Raw genomic sequence first — 23,058 nt, forward strand, 5'->3', positions numbered from 1 at the left:
CCCTCCTTTCCTTTACCCTAATGTTTCAAAATGACCAACAAATGATGATTAAACACCTACCATATTGATGTTATTGTTGTAAAACATCATCAACCCGACACATAAACGATAGTTATAAAAACCAATTCAATTTAATTATCACATATTGTGTATAGATAAAAAGGCACACATTGCCATATATGTAATATTCGACATTTTAAACAATTCAGCCGTTCCACATTAATAAAAACTTTTTTTGATAAAAAAGAGACAAAAAACAATGAAAAAACACGGGGTGTAGGCAACACAAAATGTAGATATTATTTGAAAAACACTTTGTTTGCAACAAAATCCCACAGTCAGTGTAAATGGGTATTTCAGATGACTGTCGAAATGTTTCGCCCATATTTTGCTTCCGACACTATCTCTAGTGTCTTGGCTTCTTTCTTTAAATCGGCCATCTTCAGGACATATTTCTTCACAAAAAGTCAACAAAGACTTAGTACCCCAAGGGTTGATCGACAAGACCAATCCTACAGCAAAATGTACAAAAGGACAAATGTAATATGTGAAAGCAGAACCTAATACATTTCATGGGTTCAAGATCATTATAAAACACGTGTAGACATTATGATTCTACAACAAACACATTTAGACTATTACAAATCTAAAAACATTGGCGAACCACAAACAAATATAGAGGTACTTTGAAAGAGTTAATGTAGCATCGGGGCAAAGTAAGGAAGCTGTTCATCACTCCAGCTAGTCCAAATTATCTAAGCTCCATAGTAGGCCTAACTCGAAACAAATTAAGTTACTTTAAAGGGAAAAATGCGAGGGAGCACTGCTACATCTCTGTTCCTCCATTTCATGTGGAGCCCTTGGTTGAGTCCACAGATATCACATTTTAATTGGTGAACTATTTAAGGGAATTAAATGGCCTAGCTCTTATTGAAAAAGAAAGGGAAGGATGGAAGGGAAAATAGACAAATGGGGGGGGGCAAAAGGGGGGAAAACATACACAAAGACATTATTTCATGGCGCACCCCATTGTTTTTGGTGTTGCATGTTGACACAGTGTGGAAGCAGAATTTCAAATCCAACCATATGCGATGGACAACCGACACATGAGTTTCCTCAACAGCGCTTGCTAGCGGATTAGGCATAAACTATGACCACATACGCAACTTCTTACATCACATGGCCCCTTACTGAGGACACGAAATACAAATGTACATCCACTTACTGTTTCTAGTTTATAAGGTGTATACAAGGTTCCAGCATTGTTAGGTGCATGTCTCAGAATTTAAGGCACGGCTGGGTTGTTCCGCTTCTTCACCCATTTTATATATGCATGTAGATAGGTAAGGTGTACATGTCCGCAGTTCCCTATGTACACATAAGGGGGGATCAGTGTAAAGCATATCTGTGCTGGTATTTGGCAAACATAGTTTTATTTATTGCAGTGCCCACGCACCCCAAAAGTTAGGGTTATGCACAGTCTCAGGGCGTGCATTTAAAAAACAAAATGCTTACCCTATTTGCATTCACGATATTCTCGAATTCTGGAAATGCGACATAGGTCGCGCAATCAGGAGTTGATTGAAGCAGTGTGCAACGCTGGTGTCGTACACACGCCGGTCAACGTTCCCTCGCAATCTCTTTACAGAGTGAAGGGAATACAAAAGCACAAAGAAGAGGAAATCTTCAATACAGCAGGTGATGTCTGAGCTACATATGCAGCTCTCACACGTTACTGTAAAGATTTAAAGGAGGATTCAAAAAGGTGACCGCCGGGACAAGCGACTTACCAGTAAATGCAGAGGAATCCTTCAACACGGGCCGCAATCCTGTGCTAACAACGACACCCTCAATACCTTTGCATATATAAAATGGTTGAAGAAGCGGAACAACCAGCCGTGCCTTAAATTCTGAGACATGCACATAACAATGCTGGAACCTTGTATACACCTTATAAACTAGAAACAGTAAGTGGATGTACATTTGTATTTCGTGTCCTCAGTAAGGGGCCATGTGATGTAAGAAGTTGCGTATGTGGTCATAGTTTATGCCTAATTCGCGAGCAAGCGGTGTTGAGGAAAATCACGTGTCGGTTGTCCATCACATATGGTTGGATTTTTCACAAAATTCTGCTTCCACACTGTGTCAACAAACATGCGACACCAAAAACAATGGGGTGCGCCATGAAATAATGCCTTTGTGTTTTTCACCCCTGTTCCCCCCCCCCCATCTGTCTGTTTTCCCTTCCATCCTCCCCTTTCTTTTTCAATATGAGTTAGGCCATTTAATTGCCTTGAATAGTTCACCAATTAAAATGTGATATCTGTGGACTCAACCAAGGGCTCCACATGAAATGGAGGAACAGAGATGTAGCAGTGCTCCCTTGCGTTTCTCCCTTTAAAGTAATTTAATTTGTTTCGAGTTAGGGCTACTATGGAGCCTAGATAATTTGGACTAGCTGGAGTGATGACCAGCTTCCTTACTTTGCCCCGATGCTACATTAACTCTTTCAAAGTGACCTCTATATTTGTTTGTGGTTCACCAATGTTTTTAGATTTGTAATAGTCTAAATGTGTTTGTTGTAGAATAATAATGTCTACACGTGTTTTATGATAATCTTGAACTCATGAAATGTTTTAGATCTGCTTTCACATATGACATTTGTCCTTTTGTACGTTTTGTTGTAGGATTGGTCTTGTCGATCAACCCTTGGGATACTAAGTCTTTGTTGACTTTTTGTGAAGAAATATTGTCTTGAAGATGGCCGATTTAAAGAAAGAATCTAAGACACTAGAGATGGTGTCTGAAGCAAAACATGGCCGAAACATGTCGACAGTCATCTGAAATACTCATTTACACTGACTGGGATTTTATTGCAAACAAAGTGTTTTTCAAATATCTACATTTTGTGTTGCCAACACATTTTGTGTTGTTTTTTTGTCTCTTTTTATCAAAAAAAGTTTTTATTAAAGTGGAACTGCTGAATTGTTTGAAATGTGTAATATTATATATGTGGCAATGTGTGCCTTTTTATCTATACACAATATGTGATCATTAAATTGAATTGGTTTTTGTAACTATCGTTTATGTGTCGGGTTCATGATGTTTTACAACAATAACATCAACATGGTAGGTGTTTAATCATCATTTGTTGGTCACTTTGAAACATTAGGGTAAAGGAAAGGGGGGTAATAAGACTCACCTTATGTTTTTCTCTTCAGAGTTAGTTCCCTTTGAGTTCTAATCCCCCGAGATAAAAAGTTGGGAACTTTACCTGTATTTGGTAACACCTCTGAAGAGTGCCACGCTGCAACGATTGTAAACATAATGTAAACCTAATTATTGTTATATTTGTATTCTTTTGATGATTTGCAAATCAGGGCCTAGAGCTTCATTGATGCTTTCATCTTGTTATGCCATTTTGATCCACTGTATACTCTCCTTTAACATTCATGACATTTGACACTGTTTTGCAGATGTTGTAGTTACTGGATTCTGGACGGACATTGATTCGCTTGTCATGGATTCTGAGCTGATGAGTAAAGCTCTCCACCCTTCTGCCACCCCTGGACTAACACAGTATCTCCAAAGCATCACTAAACTTGCCATATCAGCATTATCATTAATCGTTAACCCTGAGCTCGCAAATCATCGTCCATTTTCTTTGGCAGTGGAGGCTGATTCCCACCAATTGGTGCTGCACCTGTTACAATCTGACTTCCATGAAGTGCGTCTGCTGATCCTGGAAGCAGTAGCGTTGTGGATGAAGCCGGTAGACTCCCAGCATAGTATAGAGCAGGGTACAACTCTCTTATTAATTGGTTTTGAGGAAACGTTCCTGAAGTTGGCAGTTGAAGAAAATCATCCAGACTGTTTCTGTAAGGTATGTGTGTCTCCTATGGAATGCAACAGACATAGTTCCCACCTTCCAAAAATATCTCTGAGATATAATTCTAACATATATAATTTTCTGTACCTTTCACCCTATTTGCGACATCTCCAGTTACACCATGAAATGTTAATTTGTTTTTATTTCTAGATTTATATTTAGTCGACATTTCTTGATGGCAACTTAGGGCAAAATGTAAGAGCCAGTTATTGACTTCATTGACATACTATCACTGAACAGTATATTTACACTGTTTGCTTTATAACAATTGTGGTTTACTATCCCTAAATCGGCACTGTTGTGCTGGGTATGCATTAAAAGGTATCCCAGAAAACAAATTAGAGTGCCAGGGGTATTTGATTAGTCACTCGTGTGAATGTGTGAGGTGCAGGACTGCAGTGCTAGGCTCATGAATGCTGATCATCTTTAAATACTTTTTTCAGGTGCTTGGAATCCTTTATCACATGGATGCCAAACAGCTACTTCCTAGCAAAGAACACTCCAGAGAGAATGATAAACATGAAAACTTCACCTGGATTATGAGAATTGCAGACTCCCCAAACCACAGGTACTGTGTTCTTGCTTCCACTGCTTTTATAAATACCTGAATAAACAAAGTATAGTTAAACCTTATTCACAAAGCACAAAGAAGAGTTGCAATGATTTCGCAAATGTTCAATTTATTCAGTTCAATCTGTTCTCCTATGCAAGGAATTGCCACTAATTGAGGTTTACAAATACCCATTGGTGATGGGAGCGGGAAGTGGAGTGGAAGTGGTCCTGTGGAATGGAAGTGGTCCTGCAGTGGGCTACAGCAGTTGTGTGTTTTAGTATTTTCTTACTGCCTGTTGTTGGAGGTGTGGCATTCGAGCTGCAGGGACTGCGAAGATCTACAAAACCTCACTTACCCACGGGACACAGAGCAGGAAGTGGAGTGGAAGTGGTCCTGCAAAAGGGCTGGTCAAGGAGGCACCAGAACACGAATTGTATTTCATATTTGCAAGGACACCGCCGGCTGAAGTAAGTCCTCTCCTTCCTGTTGTTTACGGGAAGCATAGTATTCCTGCAGTCATTAAATTTTCTTTACGCAGTAACGCTGACCACGCAAAGAGAGAATTACTGCCAGTAGGTAATACAATAAAAAAATTCTAAGGTGAAAAAAATGCAAAAAAATTATAACATTACTGATGCAGTGGCAAATTCATTCATAAATCGTGAGGAGTCAAATGCGGCTACTAAAGGGAAAATTACTGCCTTTTTGAAATGGCGAGGTTCATTACAAATTGAAAAGGATCTCTGGGAAGTGCACTCAACTAATAAACAAGGTAAAGTGCAGACGCAAGCAGACATCTCCGCCATCAACCCAATAGATAATAACTCCCTTTTAAATCTTTGTTTGAGCCTCCAGAAGGAACCTATGCCCGTAATGATTTCGGAGCTGACCGATATTGATGAGCCAGTGAAGATTCGTGCTTCGTTGGGTAACCTATCCAAAACTCCAGATTTAGGAAAAAACACATAGACTGTTTAGGCCTGCGCTCCCTCACAGGCAGAAATTATGGTTATACTGAAAGTCCTGTAATCACTCTGCAATTCTCTGTATTGTTAACAGCAGAGCATTAAGAATGGGCTAGTAGGTTTAGTCGATACAGTGCAGGAAGCCAACTCCCAGAAGGGATCAACAGAGGCTGAAGTGGACAATACGAAGTTGACTACATTGGAAGGAAAGAAACACAATTCGGTAATGAGTATACAGGCAATGGAAACGCAACATGATTATTGTCTGATTCAGACACATAGGGAGTCTAACATGAATATGCTCAGTAAAGAAATGGTTTATAATAAGAGAAATAAGACACCTCTGGTTAAGAAAAACAAATCACATAACCGTGGCATTAATCATGTCTAGCACAAAGCTCATGTTTTTTCTATCGCCAAAAAGAAACAAAGTAGGGAGGCCCCGGAAGCATTATGTGTGGTGTCTGATATCTCTACGGTTTATAGTGAGGGAGAGTTGGAATAAGCAGGGCTTTGACCTTTGAAAAGACACGTAAACCTACAGGGCCGACCAACATTAATAAATCTAAACCGTTGGACAATTGGAAAAAAGGAGATGGTAGATAAATTGTCTTTGTGGCAAAAAAGTCCAACGTGATTAAAAGAAATGAAAGTCAACCATTTCAGCAAACTAACATTCATTCTAAAGAGGTTATGTGTGAGGATATCATTCAAATACCCCAGTTGATGGAAACTACCAAGATTGTTAGGATGAACATGATGCATTATACGTTGGAGGAACAATGGGACACCAAGTATCGCACTAGGACAATAGTCCATCTCTGGTTCCGGAAGCACCTCAAAACCTTCCTCTTTGCTTCTGCCTTCGCTCCCCTTCTCCCCTGCTGATCTGCTCTCTTGGCACTGTGCACCTGGCCACCCTCTGTCCTCTGAGCCCAGGTACCTGCTCACCCTGCCACCTTCCTGCACTGCCTCCTGGCCACCCCTTGCACTGGGGACTGTTTCTGTACCCATACAGCCCCCCCCATTTTCTTTTCTTTTTCTGCACTTATTCAGACTTACCCAGTCTACCGCCTTAAACACAGCACTTGCCACTTGCTGGCTGCACTACCACAGTTTGCCTCAAATTTTTATTTATTTTATTTATCTGCGCTCCTCGGCTTCTTCACTTTCCACTCTCCCCTTTCCATGCACTTTTCCCCTCCCCCATGCACTTGCACGTTCTCAATGTCACTGGGCCTAGTAAGATCGTTTTTATGTTGTGCTGTGTTCTCCCTTGTTCCCCTCCCTTGTCTAGTCGTGCTCTGTAACACTTGTGTATGAGCACGATACAAATAAATATCATATCATATCAATAACAATTGATGAAATTCAAGCTGGGAAGGCAGCCCCTTTTTAAATAGAAGTAACGTCATATCCATATTACATAGTTGTATTGGCTTACGTGTTTCTCACCTCCAAAGACATTGATTTGGTAGAATTACCCTGGTCGGTGAAAGAAGAAAATTGGTCTTTAGTCCATTTAATTTCACCTATCATTGTGGAACTGATCATTAAGCATAGGCTTGGGTTGGAGGAAAAGGGATTTAAAGTCGAAAAAGTGCTTAAGGTGGAGGAAAGGTTCACACAGCAGGAGATTTTAACAGGGGAAGATTCTTCAATGCAAAAAGATATACAGAATCTGAACAATTTAGCACTCAAAATACTTGTAATAAACCAACACACTCCTGAAAATACAGCTTGCCAGACAACCAAGAACATGAGAGAATGATACAAGGGAAATAGTCTCACCACATTCAGAAAGGATTCAGCTCCTTTACCTCAAATAGTGTTGGCAGGGTTACGTTTTGGCAGCAGACATATTCCTTTAAAGGAGACTTGAATGTTGGGTAGTTACTCGCTTGATGGTTATCAAATCACCCTAAGGTTTGTGATCGTCATAACAAGGGTAGGCCCACTGGGAGTCTGGTGTTAGGAGTTAAAAACTGTCTTCTTATGAAAGAATATGAATTGGCAAACAAGAATTGAATTATCTTGGCGGTTGTTGTGGACCTCCATAAGCCTAACAAACAGGAACATCTTCTTATTAATATGTATAATCACCCAGCCATGAAGATTTGAGGATGATAATACAAGTGTTGGAGGCTAATATGGCTGAGTGGTATTTGCAACGGCCCCAAAGCTATTGCATCACTGCTGAGGACATTAACTATCAGGTGCTATATGGTAGAAATAGAGTATACCCACGTGCTGCTCCCCTTTAGTAAATCAGTATAAAGTGAATGGTATGCAACACGCATTGGACATTTCAGCATGTACGTAGGAGCTATTGCATGAATTTTTACTGTACAAGATCTGATTTCGCTTAAGTAGACGTTGAAGAATCCAAGCCAACGGTCCTATATTTGGACTAATGGTCATTGCTTCTCACTGATAGATTACATTTTGTTATCAAACAATCTATTTGAGAACATTATAAGGCTTCACTTGCTAGATACGGTGCTTAGTGACCACAAGATATTATGGTTTGAAATGGATTTGATGATGAACAAAGTATGTGAGAAATTGGGAGGTGAGATTCAGGTAAATAATGCAGGTAATCGGGTGATGTAGACAAAAAAGAAGGTATCTACCTTTAATACATATTGTTTTGAAAGTACCATGGAAGAGAAGCTTTCATTTATTGTTGAAATCCCTAAGTATGATGGTGTAATTAACGTGATTTGTACTATGGTCTCTGGATTGGGGAACCATTATTATCAAAGAACTTGTGCTGAAGGAATTAACGAAATAGCAATAGTAGGAAAAAACAATTATAAAGGTCCATCAAATACACTACACGGAAGCCAATACCTCATTTGGAAAGGAATAGTGAGATTTCCCATTTAAAGACAATCTGCAAGAACTGGATCCGTAAGCACAAGATTTCTTAGGCATCGGCCCGTTGACTTATTATGTTTATGGCACTTAGAAGTTCGGACCCCAAGACATTTTGGGCACTTAAAAAAATGTACTCTTACTAAAAGGAAAATTAAATCTATAAAGGAAACCACCTGGTTTACTTATGTACAAGGTATGTATTTTAGAGATACTAAGGAATCAGAGTTCTTTCTCTGATATGATTACCTGGCAGGTGAGGGCCCTTTGGACATTACAGTTGAGGATTTAGAACATAAAATAAATAGTCTTAAATCGTCTTGGGCTCCTGGACCAGACAGTTTGGCGAGCGTGATTATTTAAAAAAAGACACTAGAAATTGGGCCATGTCCATTTATTTTGGTGACTAAGACAGGAATTATACCTCATAGCTGTATGTAGTCAATATGTATTGTGGTGCATAAGAATGGGGCCATAGAAATTAAAGATAATGATTGTATAATGGCCATGGTGGATACCATGACCAAGATCTTCCCTTCCTTTTTGCTTGATCATCTCAATAGCTGGGTTAAAGAATATAAGATAATTATAGTATCCACCTGGTGGGCTTTCGCAAGGGAGTGGGTCCTTTGCTGGTCTATGGACATTGATGAACCTAGTACGCAAGGCCAAGGAAGAGAGATTGACTGTGTTGTATATATGTTTCATAGATTACAGCAAGGCATTCAATGCTGTGGATTGACAAATCCTATGGCATAAACTGGAGGGCTTTGGCATTCATCCCCATATCTTGTATTTTATCCAGCACTTGTATACCAACACTACTGCTCAGGTTAGACTTGGCCAACGAATTACCATTAATCATGGTTGTAAGCAGTGGTTGCACATTAGCACCCTGCTTTTTAATTTGTATATCTCAGACGTTGATATTGCTCTGGCTAAATGTAGGAATTTTCCTCCCCGTATTAAAACCAAGACCATTGCTTGGTTAGCATATGCAGATGACCTGGTTATTATTGACACCAGTCCCATAGGTCTTCGGAGGAGCATCACAACTATAAAGGAACTTTCTGTAGTAAATAATCTAGTCATCAATCGTAAAAAGACCAAGATTATGGTCATTAACTCAAAAAGAAAGTACAATAGTTTCAGGTGGAAAATTAATGATGACGCTATTGAAAATGTTGAGAAATACACATATCTGGGAATACCTCTCATGGATTCTCTCAGTATTAATACATTGGCTTCTGACATTACTAGTGAAACTGTTAAAACGTTTAATGTTATAAGAAGATTTGCTGACTGTGGAGGAGCCAACTCTATGGAGGGTATGATTATAATATATAAAATCTGTACTATGCCATGTGCCCTCCATTGAATGGAGGTGTTCTGGAGCAATAGGATTAAGTGGCTCTCGAAATTGGAAAGTAGAATGTGGTGTGGCACCTTGGGCCTTTCCTCTTCGACTCCCATTGAAGCTATTCGATGTGAGCTAGGGCTCACATCCCTTGCCACATTGGAAAAGATGGCCACAAGTATCTTTTACTTAAAGAAGGTTGTAGAGAGTACACATCATACCTTGATATACAACCTGTTCGATAAGTAACTTTATTTAGATCCACAGCACAAGACCTTAAAGAAATGGCTAGAGGACATTCAGTATTTTTTTGATATGATTGGTTTTGAAATTGATTATCCGATAAATATTGGGGTGGCAGCCAGAGAAATAAAAAATAAAGCAAACATTTGGGTTAAGGATTTTAACCTGTCTGAATTGGGGAAAAAATCTACCTTTGTGGATTATGTAAAACAAGTTTTACCACTGACGGTCCTGCCAAGTATATGGTGAATATCAGGAACCCCAAGGTGAGAAGATTTATTTTACAGTCACTTCTTGGTGCTGGTATGCCATTCCTAGACAGAAAGGACTTTGCCGATTATGCCAAATGGAGGGAGAGAATTCCAGACATTTATTAACAGGTTGCTCAACCCTAAAAGATATCTATCATAAAGGTTTTTGGAGATTTTAATTGTATTAATACCGTAAGGGAAGATCAAACATGGGCATATATTTACTGAGGTCAAAATATACTCCTGCGTTATAATCTGTATTACCATGTGGCAGCTAGTGATTAAGAGAATTGAAAAGGTGAATAGTGGATCCTAAATGAATTATTTTAAATGTATTTTATTTTAGCATTTATAAGGTTTTTAGTAATTTGATAAGTATAATGAATTGTAAAGAACCAAAGTGTAATGTTTTATATTATGATGTGAATATTTGGATGTTTGTGTGTATTCTTTAATTTTATATGTGTCATTTTATGTAGTGTTTAAGGTTTTTGTTATTAGCCACAAACACTTTAATAAAAGAATGCAAAAAATGAGTGATGTTATTTATTTTGTAGCCATGAAAAAATTCAGTTTGTCTCAGGTTTCGCCTATTACATTCAGAATTAGAGTGAACATTGAAAACAAACGTTCAGCCATTGTTTGGTTGATTGTGACAAATGACTACACGCATTGCAGTTGTCTCTATGGGAATGGCCGAGCAAGGATGCATGTGACAACAAATAGTTTGCAGTTTAGACAAGAGCTTGTATTCGTATAATTTCCAGTATAGGATTTGGACCAAACACCTATAGGTATTTTCTAAAACTGAACTGGGACATCTAAATTTAAACAGTGTCAGGAAAGGGCCAACGTAAAGTGTTCTGTCAGTATCTTTTGGCATAAGTTCAAATCATGAAGTTCAACCTATTTCAATAAGTTCTACTCCCTTGTGGAACTCCCTAATCTACAACACAAGATAACAAGGACGTGGCCAGCTCAATGTTCAAACCCTATACTTAGTAAGTATTTACCCACCTGGCTACTCTAAGTTATACCAGAACATTTGCCAAGGTATAGCCAAGGTAAGGCCAACAAGAGAGTTCACAAATCTTTCTCTTAGATTACCAAGGCTATTGTAATGCAACATAATGAAACATTCTTCTGGATAGGCACTTCTCACAGTGTGGACATACTTTTGGCCTCCCTCCCTTCCTTCTTTCTCAATGCCCTTGAAGACTCAAGTTTCAGGATTGTCTGGTTTCTCTTTGCAGGTGTCTCCTCGTTTTTTTCCAGCCGGTGCTTTGTTTTTTTGCCACGCACCTTACTCAATTCCATAACTTCTGATATTCTTGCAGAACACAGGTTCTCCATTTCTATTGATTCAGACTTCTTCCAGACTGTGGGTTTTACCGCATTCATGCCTGGCTCTCTGCCAGATCGAGAGTTTCAATAGATTGCTTTTCTCCTGCAGATTCCTCATCTGATAGATATGCTCACCCAGCTCTACCGCTCAGAAACATTTCAATAGGGAGCGTTGTGGACCTCGTCTCGGTCATCGATCCGTCCCATACCTCAGTTCCTTTTTCTGTGCACTCAACATCCTGCTGTGGGGAACATGACACTGAGTCTTCAACACTGAGTCTTTGACTACATTTGCCAATTAATTTTGTAAAAACCTTGACTACGACATGTCTGTGCCTGTATTTTGGGCTTTAATAGGTGAACCAACTGCCATTCCAAAAGTTCGATGACCGACCGCACAGCGTTTGTCTGTGGTGTGTCTGGGCACGGATCACAACACAGAGGGATGTGTGTTGTGCTCCAAAATGCACTCGAAATCCATACGCGGGCGGCCCACCAAACTTGCTTTGGGCAGACCGTCTCCAAAATCACTGGCGCCGTCGATCTTCCGGTCCTCCGAGACTGAAGGGCCCACACCCGAAAAAGAAAAGCATCAGCAGAAGGCCAAAAAGTAGTCGCCCTCAAAGAGCCCCTCTTCCTCATCTTCATCACATAACAAAAAGAGGCATCACCGTCATTGAAACACAAGTCTGGTTCGTCGTCGGAAAAAGGTAAGCCCTCGGCTGGGCCTACCATCCGAGAGGATTGGGAAGATTTCAAGAGCCAAATTCTGGCTATGGTTAAGACGCAGGCTGCTGCAGGTGCGGGTGCGCCCCTCGAACAGCAAGCTTCGGCGGCGAAAGAGGCGCTCGGCACTCCTGACCCCTCGCATCCCAAACCATCGATGCCATCAGCGTCGGAGAAGTCTTCGGGCTCGATGCCGAAACAGGCACAGAAGCCATCAACGCCCGGTCCTTCCCGAGACTGTGGTTTTCTTTCTAAGTTTCCCGCGCTCAAGAGAAACTTAGAAAGAAAACCACAGCAATCATTAATACAAATACGTTGTTGTATTTATAAATGCTTTGGTTTTCTTTCTAAATTTCCCGAGCTCCCCCGAGCCGGGGGAGCCTATGAAACTCAAAAAGAAAACCACAGCATTTATAAATACAACAATGTATTTATAAATGCTGGTACTTTTGCTTTGAGTCTCCCGGGTTCCCCCGGTTCGGGAGAGCCCGGGAGACTCAAAGCGAAAGCTGCTGTAGTTATAAATGCAACATGGTGGTATTTATAAATGCCGTGGATTTCTTTGGTATTCAAAGAAAAATAAATGCACTTAACAGCAGCAGCTTTCCTGCCTGCATTCTATGCTCTCCGCGTATCCAGCATGTCATGATTCCTGCCCCTCATGTCCCCAGCCCTCCAAGATGTCAGGCTGGAGCCAGGCCACAATCACCTACATGGCCCTCAAGGGCCTCTCCATCCCTCCAAAGACCCACTTGGAGTCAGACTTGGCGCTTGTGGCACCAGACTCACTCACTCCCATAGGGTAACATTGGGGATTGGACTTGTAGTGCTTTGATGGGGACAAGATGGATGCCCCCACATATTTCGGTTCCCAGAACCGCATGTGCAGTCTAGTCTTTTGGGTGTGGTTCACCCTAGAGACACCTGGGATACCCAGAGACTATTTAAGCCACGCCCAGGCGGAGAAACATGCTTTGTGTTTTCTGCACCTGCAGCGTGACACTCACTGTGTTCGGATTGCTCTCCAGTAGGCCTGCATCTTTCTTCTGCGCTCGGCTCCTGCAAGAACAAGAACACTGTTAGGAACAGCCTTAGCTTGTGGCGCTTCTGCCCATCATACATCGCTTCTTCTGTTCTGCGGGCATCTTCGGCGGTGTCATTCCCATCCCGGCACGCCGCTTCCTAAGGAAAAGGGAAAAGAACAGAACAAAGGCATTAGTAAGCATTCAGCAAATCTTCGTTTATTTTTAAAGACTGTACGAGCTTCAAACGCTTACCTGAATCCCAGCCGCTCTGGGGGAACTCTGTCTCCGGAACTTCTCATCCATCTGCAAAAGGGAAAAGACACTCCAGGTTAGCTTGGAAACATCTAGAGGCGCTGCATTGCGCGCTTACTCACTGCATTTCTTCTTCATAAGCGGCATCCACGCTGAAAACATTGCGGCACCTAAAAGACACAGAAAAAGAACTCAGTTCAATACAAATACGAAAGGGTCGCATCGCGCTCTCACTCACCTTCAGTGCTACTCATCTCAGCAGCACGTCACCATCCCCGGACGCTGGCCATCATCTAAGTAAGGAAAGGAACGAAGTTACGTATCAAAAGACTCATTATACTTACCTGTCGGACTCTTTCCAGTGATGTAACTAGGCAGCAACGAGCCTGCATCAATCAACGCGCCCCTGCGCTGAAAGCAGGACGGAGAGTACACTTTCCAAGAAAACAAGGTGAGCTGTGGATCAAAGGGAAGGGTTGGACCCCGGGAAGAAGGGGTTCAAGCAACAGAGACAATAGGGAGTTAAACTCTACCAATCCTGTGTTTCAGGCCCAGTCTCCAGTCGAGTAAACTCCAGGGAAGGGTTCAAGGTCGTAAGAGGTCAGAACAGGCTGAGTGACGTCCCCGTGAATACCAGGTGAGCGTTACACAGCAATAATGAAGCAAAAGCTGCTGTAATAAAAGCTACCAGCAGGTGGCTTTTGCTTCATTATTGCCGCGAGGGCAGAGAATAACACAAGCACAAGAGGCTCGTCCATTTCAGAAAGTGGATGCCTCCTAGTGCTTAACATTTTTGGGTTTGAGCATTATTTGCTCAAAACTTTACATAGGAACATTCTTTAAAAAAGTTGTTTAATATATGTTTTTGATTATTGCCCATCATTTAAAACCGTAACCTTTTTGAGTGCACTATTCCTTTAAGATAAGCACAAAGGAGGTTCTGGGGCACTCTAACCTTCACACACACATTTCACTCCCTCCCTTCCGCACCATCCGGCCCCAATGTCTCCACCATCGTTTTGAAGTATAATTTATCCCTCCCAGCACCTCGCAATACAAATCATACGAAAGTCGCTCAACGACGTGCACTGTCCGTCCCCTTTGAACATTTAAGGACTTGTTACTTTGGGGTTGGTGGTCAAAGGGCACCTGGTGCAATGGAATTCAAGGTTTAGTCAGTTATATGGGCTATAGCTTGAAGTCGCCTGGGGATGGTCCGGGTCATACTTTGGCCAGTGTGAGATAACATACACTCCAGGCGCTGGTCTGTGATCACGGTCTTGTAGAGCACATTCTTCTTGAGTAGAAAACACATCTTTGCAACACTGTTAGAACAATGAATAGGCGTTGGGGTGGTTGGGGGTGTGGGCTGTCCTCATGGGGGCTCGAGCATGGCTGGAGATTTCCCTCATCTTGCAATTTGTGCCTAGTGCATACAATGCCGCATTCTCTGCGCAGACCTTGTCTTTTACCTATGATTACTAACATTCTATGCAAAATATTAATGTTGCTCGCGCCCTACGCTACTCTAGACTATGTGGGTTTATTATATTTGATTATATTGAAGAGGGTCCATTATATTGGGAGGTGGTCCTTTCACCGTTTCCCCCCGCCCCCCCGCCCATCATAGGTGGCTTAGGTGGGTGGGAAGGGGCCGCCCCATTCCCAACAAAGGTCAGCCGTACACTCACACCCATACTAAGTTCAGGGCCCTAGTGGAACGGGTGGTACACGCCCTCGTCAGCGCCTACTCGGGGTCCTGTGACAGAACATAACTTCCCACTCAATCTGGAAATTGCTGATCCCTTAGATTCCTTGTGGAAGCATCCCTGCTCCATTCCCCTGGTCAGTACTACCTTTATGGTGAAGTACAGGCCAGCGAGGGGAGACCCATCGTTTCTGGCTTCTCACCCTTCTCCGGAAGGGCTAGTTGGGCAGGCAGCCACAATCTCCACCAGGTGTAGGCCGCAGTGCATCCACTTCTAATCTGCCCCCAGATAGAGAAGGTAAAAGGTTGGATGCTATGGCCAAGAAGGTCTTTACTTCTGGCAGCATGGCATCAAAAGCCACCAATGGCAACCGTCTCCATATTGCCACTCTAAACTCTCGCTCTGCTGTCAAACACTCCTCTGATATCTGCCACCTTCTGGAAGAACTTGACCTCAAGGTCCTCGGTCTCACCGAGACATGGTTCACGGCCAGCTCTGTCACTAGCTTTGACATGCTCCTACCTGACGGCTACAAGATCCTCTCCGCGCCGAGGTCCAACTGCTCTGGAGGGGGTATTGCCCTGATCTTCCTATAGTGGATTCCTGCCTCTGTCACTCCTACGCAGTCCTACTCCTCTTTTGAATGCCTCATCTGCAGGTTCTCTCTCTCGCCTAGCCATTCCCTTACTGTGGCAACTATCAGCCACCTGGTCAGATCTCCTCCTTCCTCTCTGAGTGGGCGGACCTCTCCTCCTCACTCCTGGTCTCGACCACTCAACTCCTTCTCGGAGAATTCAACATCCATCTGGATGCCTCCTGTCCTTCCTCTGACTCTCTCTCACTCACTATTCTCCAGTCTGGCCTGACTCACTCTGCAGGGCACACTCTGGATGTTCTGATCTCCTCAGACCTTCCCCTCTCTGATCCTCTCGCCACTCCTCTCTCTGGGAGTGATCTCTGTTTCCTCTCCTCCCGCCTCACCCTCCCTACCCCTCAGGCCAAGCCACTTCCATCACTGCCACCTACCTTCTCGGTCATCCGACCCATGAAGCGAGTGTCAGCTGAGGCTTTCGCCGCCACCTTCTCACCCGCACCTCCCCCTTTGGCTGACTCTCACCCTGACACAGCCCTCTCCACGCACCACTCTGCTATCTTCAATACTCTTGATATCCTTGCCCCTGTCATGAGAATCCGCCTGAAGCCCAAAGCCAAGTGCACACCTGGTACGATTCAGACCTCGTCACCCTAAAACGTAAGTGCAGGGTGGCCGAGAGGAAATGGCGTGCTTCATGTACATCCTCTGACAAACGGGCCTGCCGCCTGCTGCAAAGGCAATACCGGCTCTCTGTCCTAACCAAGAAGAGAGCTCATATCCAAGCCCGCGTCTCTGCGGCATCTAACAACTTGGCTGAACTCTTTAAAATCTGCAAGGAACTGGCCAATCCTGCCGCAGTCTCTACCTCTCCTGTCCCTTCCCAGGCCCTCTGCACGGCACTGGCCTCTCATTTCGTCTCTAAAACTCAGGACATCCTGTCCTCACTCTCCTCCTATCCCCTCCCTCCCCCTACTCCCTGCTCTTCCTCTGGCCCTTCTGCAGCCACCCCTCCTCCCTCCTTCTCTTCCTTTCCCCTTTTCTCCGCAGACGAGGTTACTAGACAAGTCTGATCTATGAAAGTCTTGTCAAAACAAGTTCACCCCTGTTCCTCCAAAACTATCAAGGACCCCATCGACTCCCTGGCTCCTGCCCTGGCTGATTTCTGCAATCACTCCTTCGCCACCGGAGTCTTTCCATCCCCCCTGAAGCACTCCCTTGTGCACCTCCTTCTTAAGAAACCTCTGCCGACCCCTCATGCCCCGCTAATTATCACGCAATCTCTATCACTCCCTTCCTGGGCAAGCTCCTGGAGAATCTGCCCATCTCCCAGCTTAATCTCCACACTGAATCTGTTGGTTGTCTTCACAACCATCAGTCTGGCTTCAGAGCTGCCAGAAGCACGGAAACTGCTCTCCTGAACATCTGTGAAGATCTGCTCTCCAACCTTGACTCTAACACCCCTTGTGTCCTCATCCTGCTTGATCTCTCATCTGCCTTTGACACTGTCAGCCATGCCATCCTGCTCAACCGTCTCCGTGATAACCTGGGTATCACTGGTCAGGCTCGGGCGTGGCTGACTTCTTTCCTCTCTGACTGACCCTCCCAGGTCCAACTAGGGTCCTTCTTCTCTGCTACCTTTTTCTCTACCTGTGGTGTCCCCCAGAGGTCTAACCTCTCTCCCTGGCTGTTCAACCAGTACCTGGCACTCCTTGCCCACCGCATAGCCGCTCTCTGCACCAACTTTCAGTGCTATGCGGATGACACCCAGCTCATTTTCAGGCTACCCTCTGCCTTCCCCTCTGCTTCCCTCATCTCTGACTGTCTGTCTGCTATCCAGAAGTGGTGTGCCGCCAATGACCTCTGCCTTAATGCCTGTAAGACTGAGATTCTCCTCATCGGCACACATGTTCCCTCCTTTCCTGTTGCTCTCTGGCCGGCCTCTCTTGGTCCTCTTCCCGTTCCCACCTGCAAAGCCAAAAACGTTGGGGTCATCTTCGACTCCACACTCACCTTCTCTCCTCACATCTCTGACGTCTCCAAGAAGTCACACTACCAGCTGCACCTCCTCAGAGGTATTCTGCCTTTCCTCTCCTTCCCCCAGAAGCTCACTGTCTCCAGGGCTCTGGTTCTCTCTAGGCTGGACTATTGCAACAGCCTCTTTCTAAATCTGCCTGCCTCTACTCTCCGCCATCTGCAACTCATCCAGAACAGGACTGCAAGACTTCTTCTTGGCCTCAAGCCCAGGGATCGTATCTCTCCAGGACTGCACTGGCTCCCAGTGGCTGCGAGGATTAAGTTCAAACCCCTCTGCATCGTCCACAAGACCTTCTGGGGTCTGGGGCCTCAATACCTTCAACTCGCTCTTCCTAAATACCTTCCTTTTCGGCCATCTGCCTCCAACTCCCTCAGGGTCAGTCGCTTCTCCAAGCAGCGAGTTGGTGGTAGATCTCTCTCCTCAGCTGGTGCCTCCCTGTGGAACAGCCTCCCTGCCTCCATTAAAATTGAGGAGAACCATCTCCGGTTCCGGAAACACCTCAAAACCTTTCTCTTTGCTTCTGCTTTCTCTCCTCCTCTCCTCTGCTGAACTCCTGGCTGATACTGGCACTACACTGGCTACCTGGACACCCTCTGAACACGGGCCCAGGTCCCTCTCCCGCCAGCGTCACACACCTGCACTGCCCACCTGGCAATCCCCGCACTTGGAGACTGTTCTGTATCCTTACAGTCCCCCACCAGACCTTGATAGCTGATGTCCACACTTACTCATGCACTTGCCACTTTCTGGCCGCCATTTTACTTATTGTTATCTATTCCCATGTACTGCACTTTCCTTCCTCCCTTCCCACGCACTTGCGCGATCTGAATGACACCTGGCCTAGTAGGATCGTTGTATGTCCCCCTTGTTCCCCTCCCTTGCCTCATCGCACCTTGAAACACTTGTGTATAGACGCGTTATAAATGCCATATCATATCATCTCAATGTAGCCTGTGGGTTTGCAAAATACTCTTTTGTTTTATTGAAAGCTTTGGTGCAGGCGGCTCAATACGTGAAATGCAGGATCAATTTTAACGGCTGGTGGAAGATGGGAAGGAGGTGGCCAGGCAGTTGCTGCAAACGGGCCTGGATGTGGCTGACTGAGTGGGCCGTTCGATGGGGTCGGCGGTAGTCTTGAAGAGACAAGCTTATCTGAGGTTTTCTGGCTTCTCTCCGAATGTCGAGAATAGGCTACTGGACATGCCTTTCGAGGGAGAATTCCCTTTTGGCCAGAAGGCTGATGACTCTTTGGAAAGGTTTAAAAAGTTAAAATTATCCACAAAATAGCTGGGCCTAGCTGCGCAGCCGGCCAACCCTGCCTTCAGCTTTGCCGCTAGAGGCTCGCAAATGGCAGCAGGGGTGGCTCTGCCCTCGAAGCTACTTTGATTTCACCTCCCACGACTTACCGGTTGGTGGAGGGTTGGCAGGGCACTGGCCTCAGTGGCAGAATATTACCTCTGATACCAGGGACCTACAGCTCGTTCGGTGGGATTACTGTCTGCCCTTTTTAAGAAAACCTTCAGACATACCCCCTCCACCTCCAATCCAACCGGGACAGGAGCTCCAGGAATAACTGCGAGTCCTGTTGTTGAAGAGTGCCGTGGAAGAAGTACCTTCTGATCAGAGAGGGTCGGGTTGGTATTCTCAGTATTTCCTGGTACCAAAGAAGGGAGGAGGTCTACGTCTCATTCTGGACCTCAGGGCCTTGAACAAGTTCCTGAGGAAAGACACATTGAGGATGGTGATATTGAGAGAAATTCTCCACGCTCTCGAACTTCAGGACTGGCTAGTGTCAATAAATCTGCAGGACACTTATTTCCATGTGCTGATACATCACAAACATAGGAGGTCTTTGAGGTTCCTCACAGATGACTCGTACTTTCGGTTCAAAGTGCTTCCCTTTGGGTTGACCTCCACTCCAAGGGTCTTCACCAAGCTCATGGCAGTAGTCGGGGCTCACCTCAGATCCGGGGTCTATGTATTTCCGTACCTGGATGACTGCCTGATCCGAGGACAGTCAGTGGGGCAGGTCTTGTCTCATTTAGAGGACACCTGCCTGCTACTGCACAAACTGGGCTTCTCCCTGACCTTGAAGAAGATGCATGTGACGTCATTCCAAAGACTATAGTTCATCAGAGCAGTCCTAGACACCCGGGTGGGGACGGCTTTGTAACGCTCACCTGGTTCCCACGGAGGCGCGGCGTCGAAGGCGCAGAACTCTGAAGATGGACAGGAAGGACCTCTGGCTTCCCTGGCTCGTTGGATACCCTCCTGTGCGTGAAAAGGGAGTATTACCAACTGTGGAACAATGCTCAAGCCTCCCACTCCCTTCCAACCCTCCACGATACCTCCTCCACAATTCCCCGTGAAGCCTCACCTTAGGGTTTGGAAGGATGAGCTCTCCATCCTGCTTCTGATGCAGGGGCGCGTTGAAACCCAGTTACTTCACTGGATTGAGGATTGATGGGAGTTCAGGTAAGCTTGACTGTTCAGGTAAGGCGCTGTAAAAGTTCTGTTCAAAAGTTCAAGCTTAATAATAATGTTTGTTGTCTAATTGCAGCAAGCGCTAATGCTTATGTCTTTTTCCCCTTAGGGGCCGGGGTTCGGAGTGCCGGAGATATGGCGCCGACCCGAAGTGAAACAGTTCTGGATGAGTGCTCAGGTAATGTCTTTGCATTCGCTCATTCAATGTCTTTGTCTTTTTTTCCCCATAGGGGCCGGGGTCCGGAGATGCCAGGAAGCGGCAGGACCTGAAATGCAGTGGGAATAATCCAACAGGTAAGACTTAAAAGGAAACTGAGCTTTCCTTATTCCTTTTCTCCCTCTCACCTTTGTTCTTGTCTTTTTTCCTCTCGGCGCCGGGGCGTAGCTGAATCCGGAAGATCGCTGCTGAAGATGGAAGCGCCTTGCAAAGGTGAGTAAAATGCAGCGCTGCAGCGATCGAAACGAAATGCCTTTAAAATGATGTCTTCCTTTTCAGGGCCGTTGGAGAAATGACTCCGGGATGCAGATTTAGCAGGTAAGGGCTTTTCTTCTCCTATTCTCTTCCTTTCTCCCCTTGCAGGTGTTCCAGGGTGCTGGCAGGCGTGGCTGAAGTCAGGATGCAGGAGCTGACACGGTGAGCGTCCAGCTGCTAGGTGCAGAACAACGTGAAGCATGTGTGGCTGTTCGGGTGGGGTTTAAATAGCCTTGGAAGAAGTTCCTGGTATGTATCCTTCCACCAATCAGGTATGTATCCTTCCCCGACCACACCCGGGTGGTGAAATAGTCCTACAGGTTAAGTAGTCCCATTCAGGCCTCAAGAGGGCCTGGATGAAGCAGCAAGGTCTGCATCAGGTAAGTGTGCACCCAAGCACTTAAACACATATCCTCTTCTATGAGCCTGGCGCCTAAGGCGCCAGGACTGGGGTCCGCTATGAGCCTGGCGCCTAAGGCGCCAGGACTGAGTCCAAAGGGCCCCGACTTGGGCCCGCTGAGACTTCCCTGGGGAAAATGATGTCTGCCTCTGGGGTTGCTGGGCCCGGCCTGGCTCCTTAGAGGTAGGCATCATGACAGTACCCCCCCTCAAGGCCCCTCCCAAGGTCTTTTCCTCTGGGGGTTTTGGTTTGTGCGAGAATCTTCGATGGAATCTTTGAATTAATCGTGGTGCGTGAACATAGTTACTGGGTTCCCAAGATCTTTCCTGAGGTTCATATCCTTTCCAATCAACAAGATAGAAGAGTTTCGACTTAACTATCTTGGAATCTAAAATGTCTTTCACTTCGAATTCTAATTCTCCATCAATTTGGACAGGGCCTGGGGGCTCAGACAGTCTGGTTCCAGGTTGTACTGGTTTTAGAAGAGATGCGTGAAAAACGGGATGAATCTGCATGTTGGATGGTAAATCGAGTTTAAAGGCCACTGGGTTGATAATAGCTTTGATGGGGTAAGGCCCAATGAATCTGGGATTAAAAGTTCGCTGACCCTTGAGGGGTAGATGTTTAGTTGCTAGCCATACCTGATCTCCTACTTGGTAAGGAGGAGTTTTACTTCGGTGCAAATCAGCGTTTTCTTTATACTTTTTCTTGGCTTGCTGTAAGTGGGTTGTAGCTTCTTTGAAGGCTTGGGTTATTGTGGAATGTAGGTGATTTACTGCAGGCATCTCCAGGGTCAGAGGTGGATCTAGGTCAGAGGTCCGAGGATGGTGACCATACAGGGTATAAAAAGGAGTCTGTCCGGTTCCAGAATGCACTGAATTGTTGTATGCATATTCTGCAATCCAAAGGATGTCCTTCCAATTCAACTCGGATTGGTGTAACATGCACCGCAGATATTGCTTGAGAGTCTGATTCGTTCTCTCGGTTTGTCCGTCGGTCTGGGGGTGGTGGCTGGTGGATAACCGCACGTCTATTTGTGCTAGTTGGCAACATTTCTTCCAAAAGTGGGAGATAAATTGACTTCCACGGTCTGAGACTAATATGGAAGGGAAACCATGTAACCGCACTATATTTTCCATAAATTCCTTGGCCAAGGTGGAAGCTGACGGCAATCCTTTTAAAGGGATAAAATGGGCCATTTTGGAGAATAGATCCACTATTACGAGAATCGTGTTGTAACCACCACAAGGAGGCAGGTCAGTTATAAAGTCCATTGACAAGGTGTGCCAAGGTGCTGGTGGAATGTCCAAAGGTTGAAGTAGGCCGGCTGGCCTTTTCTTTTGACTCTTATTTTGGGCACAGATTCCGCAAGACAACACAAATGACTTTGTCTTTTCTCCAAGAAGGCCACCAGAAGTGGCGTTTGATCTTTTCTTCTGTTTTCGCGATACCGGGGTGTCCTTCCATTAATGATTCATGATGACGGGTAATGACAAGTTCCTGCAATTCTTTACCTGGCAGAAATAACCGCTCTTGGAAGTAGGGTAAATCATCCTTAACGGTGTAGTGAGGACCCTTTTGACTCCATTCCAGTAAGGCAGAAGAGTCAAAAAGCTGTTTTACTTGAGCTTGGATGTCCTCAATGGTTTGCAATGAAGTCAAGCCCAGAATTCTTTGTTCCGGTATGATTGGCACAGGTTCTAAACTCGAATTGGGTTCTTCCATGCCTATCCGGGATAAGGCATCTGCCTTACCATTCTTGCAGCCAGGGCGATAGGTAATTACAAAATCAAATTCCGCAAAGAATAAAGCCCATCGGAGTTGTCGCGAAGATTGAGCTTTGGCCGTCTTTAAATACTGCAAATTTCTGTGGTCCGTAAT

The 23,058-nt window shown here is 44.8% G+C and overlaps 1 protein-coding gene across 3 annotated transcripts in view; it reads left to right on the forward strand.

Moving 5' to 3' along the window:
• THADA (THADA armadillo repeat containing) overlaps window positions 1-23,058 on the forward strand; it is a 2,999,906-nt gene that overhangs the window by 2,720,504 nt on the left and 256,344 nt on the right. For all 3 annotated transcript variants that reach the window (XM_069608464.1, XM_069608463.1, XM_069608465.1), the window contains exons 32-33: window positions 3,477-3,883; window positions 4,333-4,457. In XM_069608464.1, the coding sequence (XP_069464565.1) occupies window positions 3,477-3,883; window positions 4,333-4,457 (532 nt within the window). The remainder of the gene's footprint in view (window positions 1-3,476; window positions 3,884-4,332; window positions 4,458-23,058) is intronic.

Source organism: Ambystoma mexicanum, chromosome 4q, assembly GCF_040938575.1.
Source record: "Ambystoma mexicanum isolate Mex_15411 chromosome 4q, UKY_AmexF1_1, whole genome shotgun sequence".
Classification (NCBI taxonomy): domain Eukaryota; kingdom Metazoa; phylum Chordata; class Amphibia; order Caudata; family Ambystomatidae; genus Ambystoma; species Ambystoma mexicanum.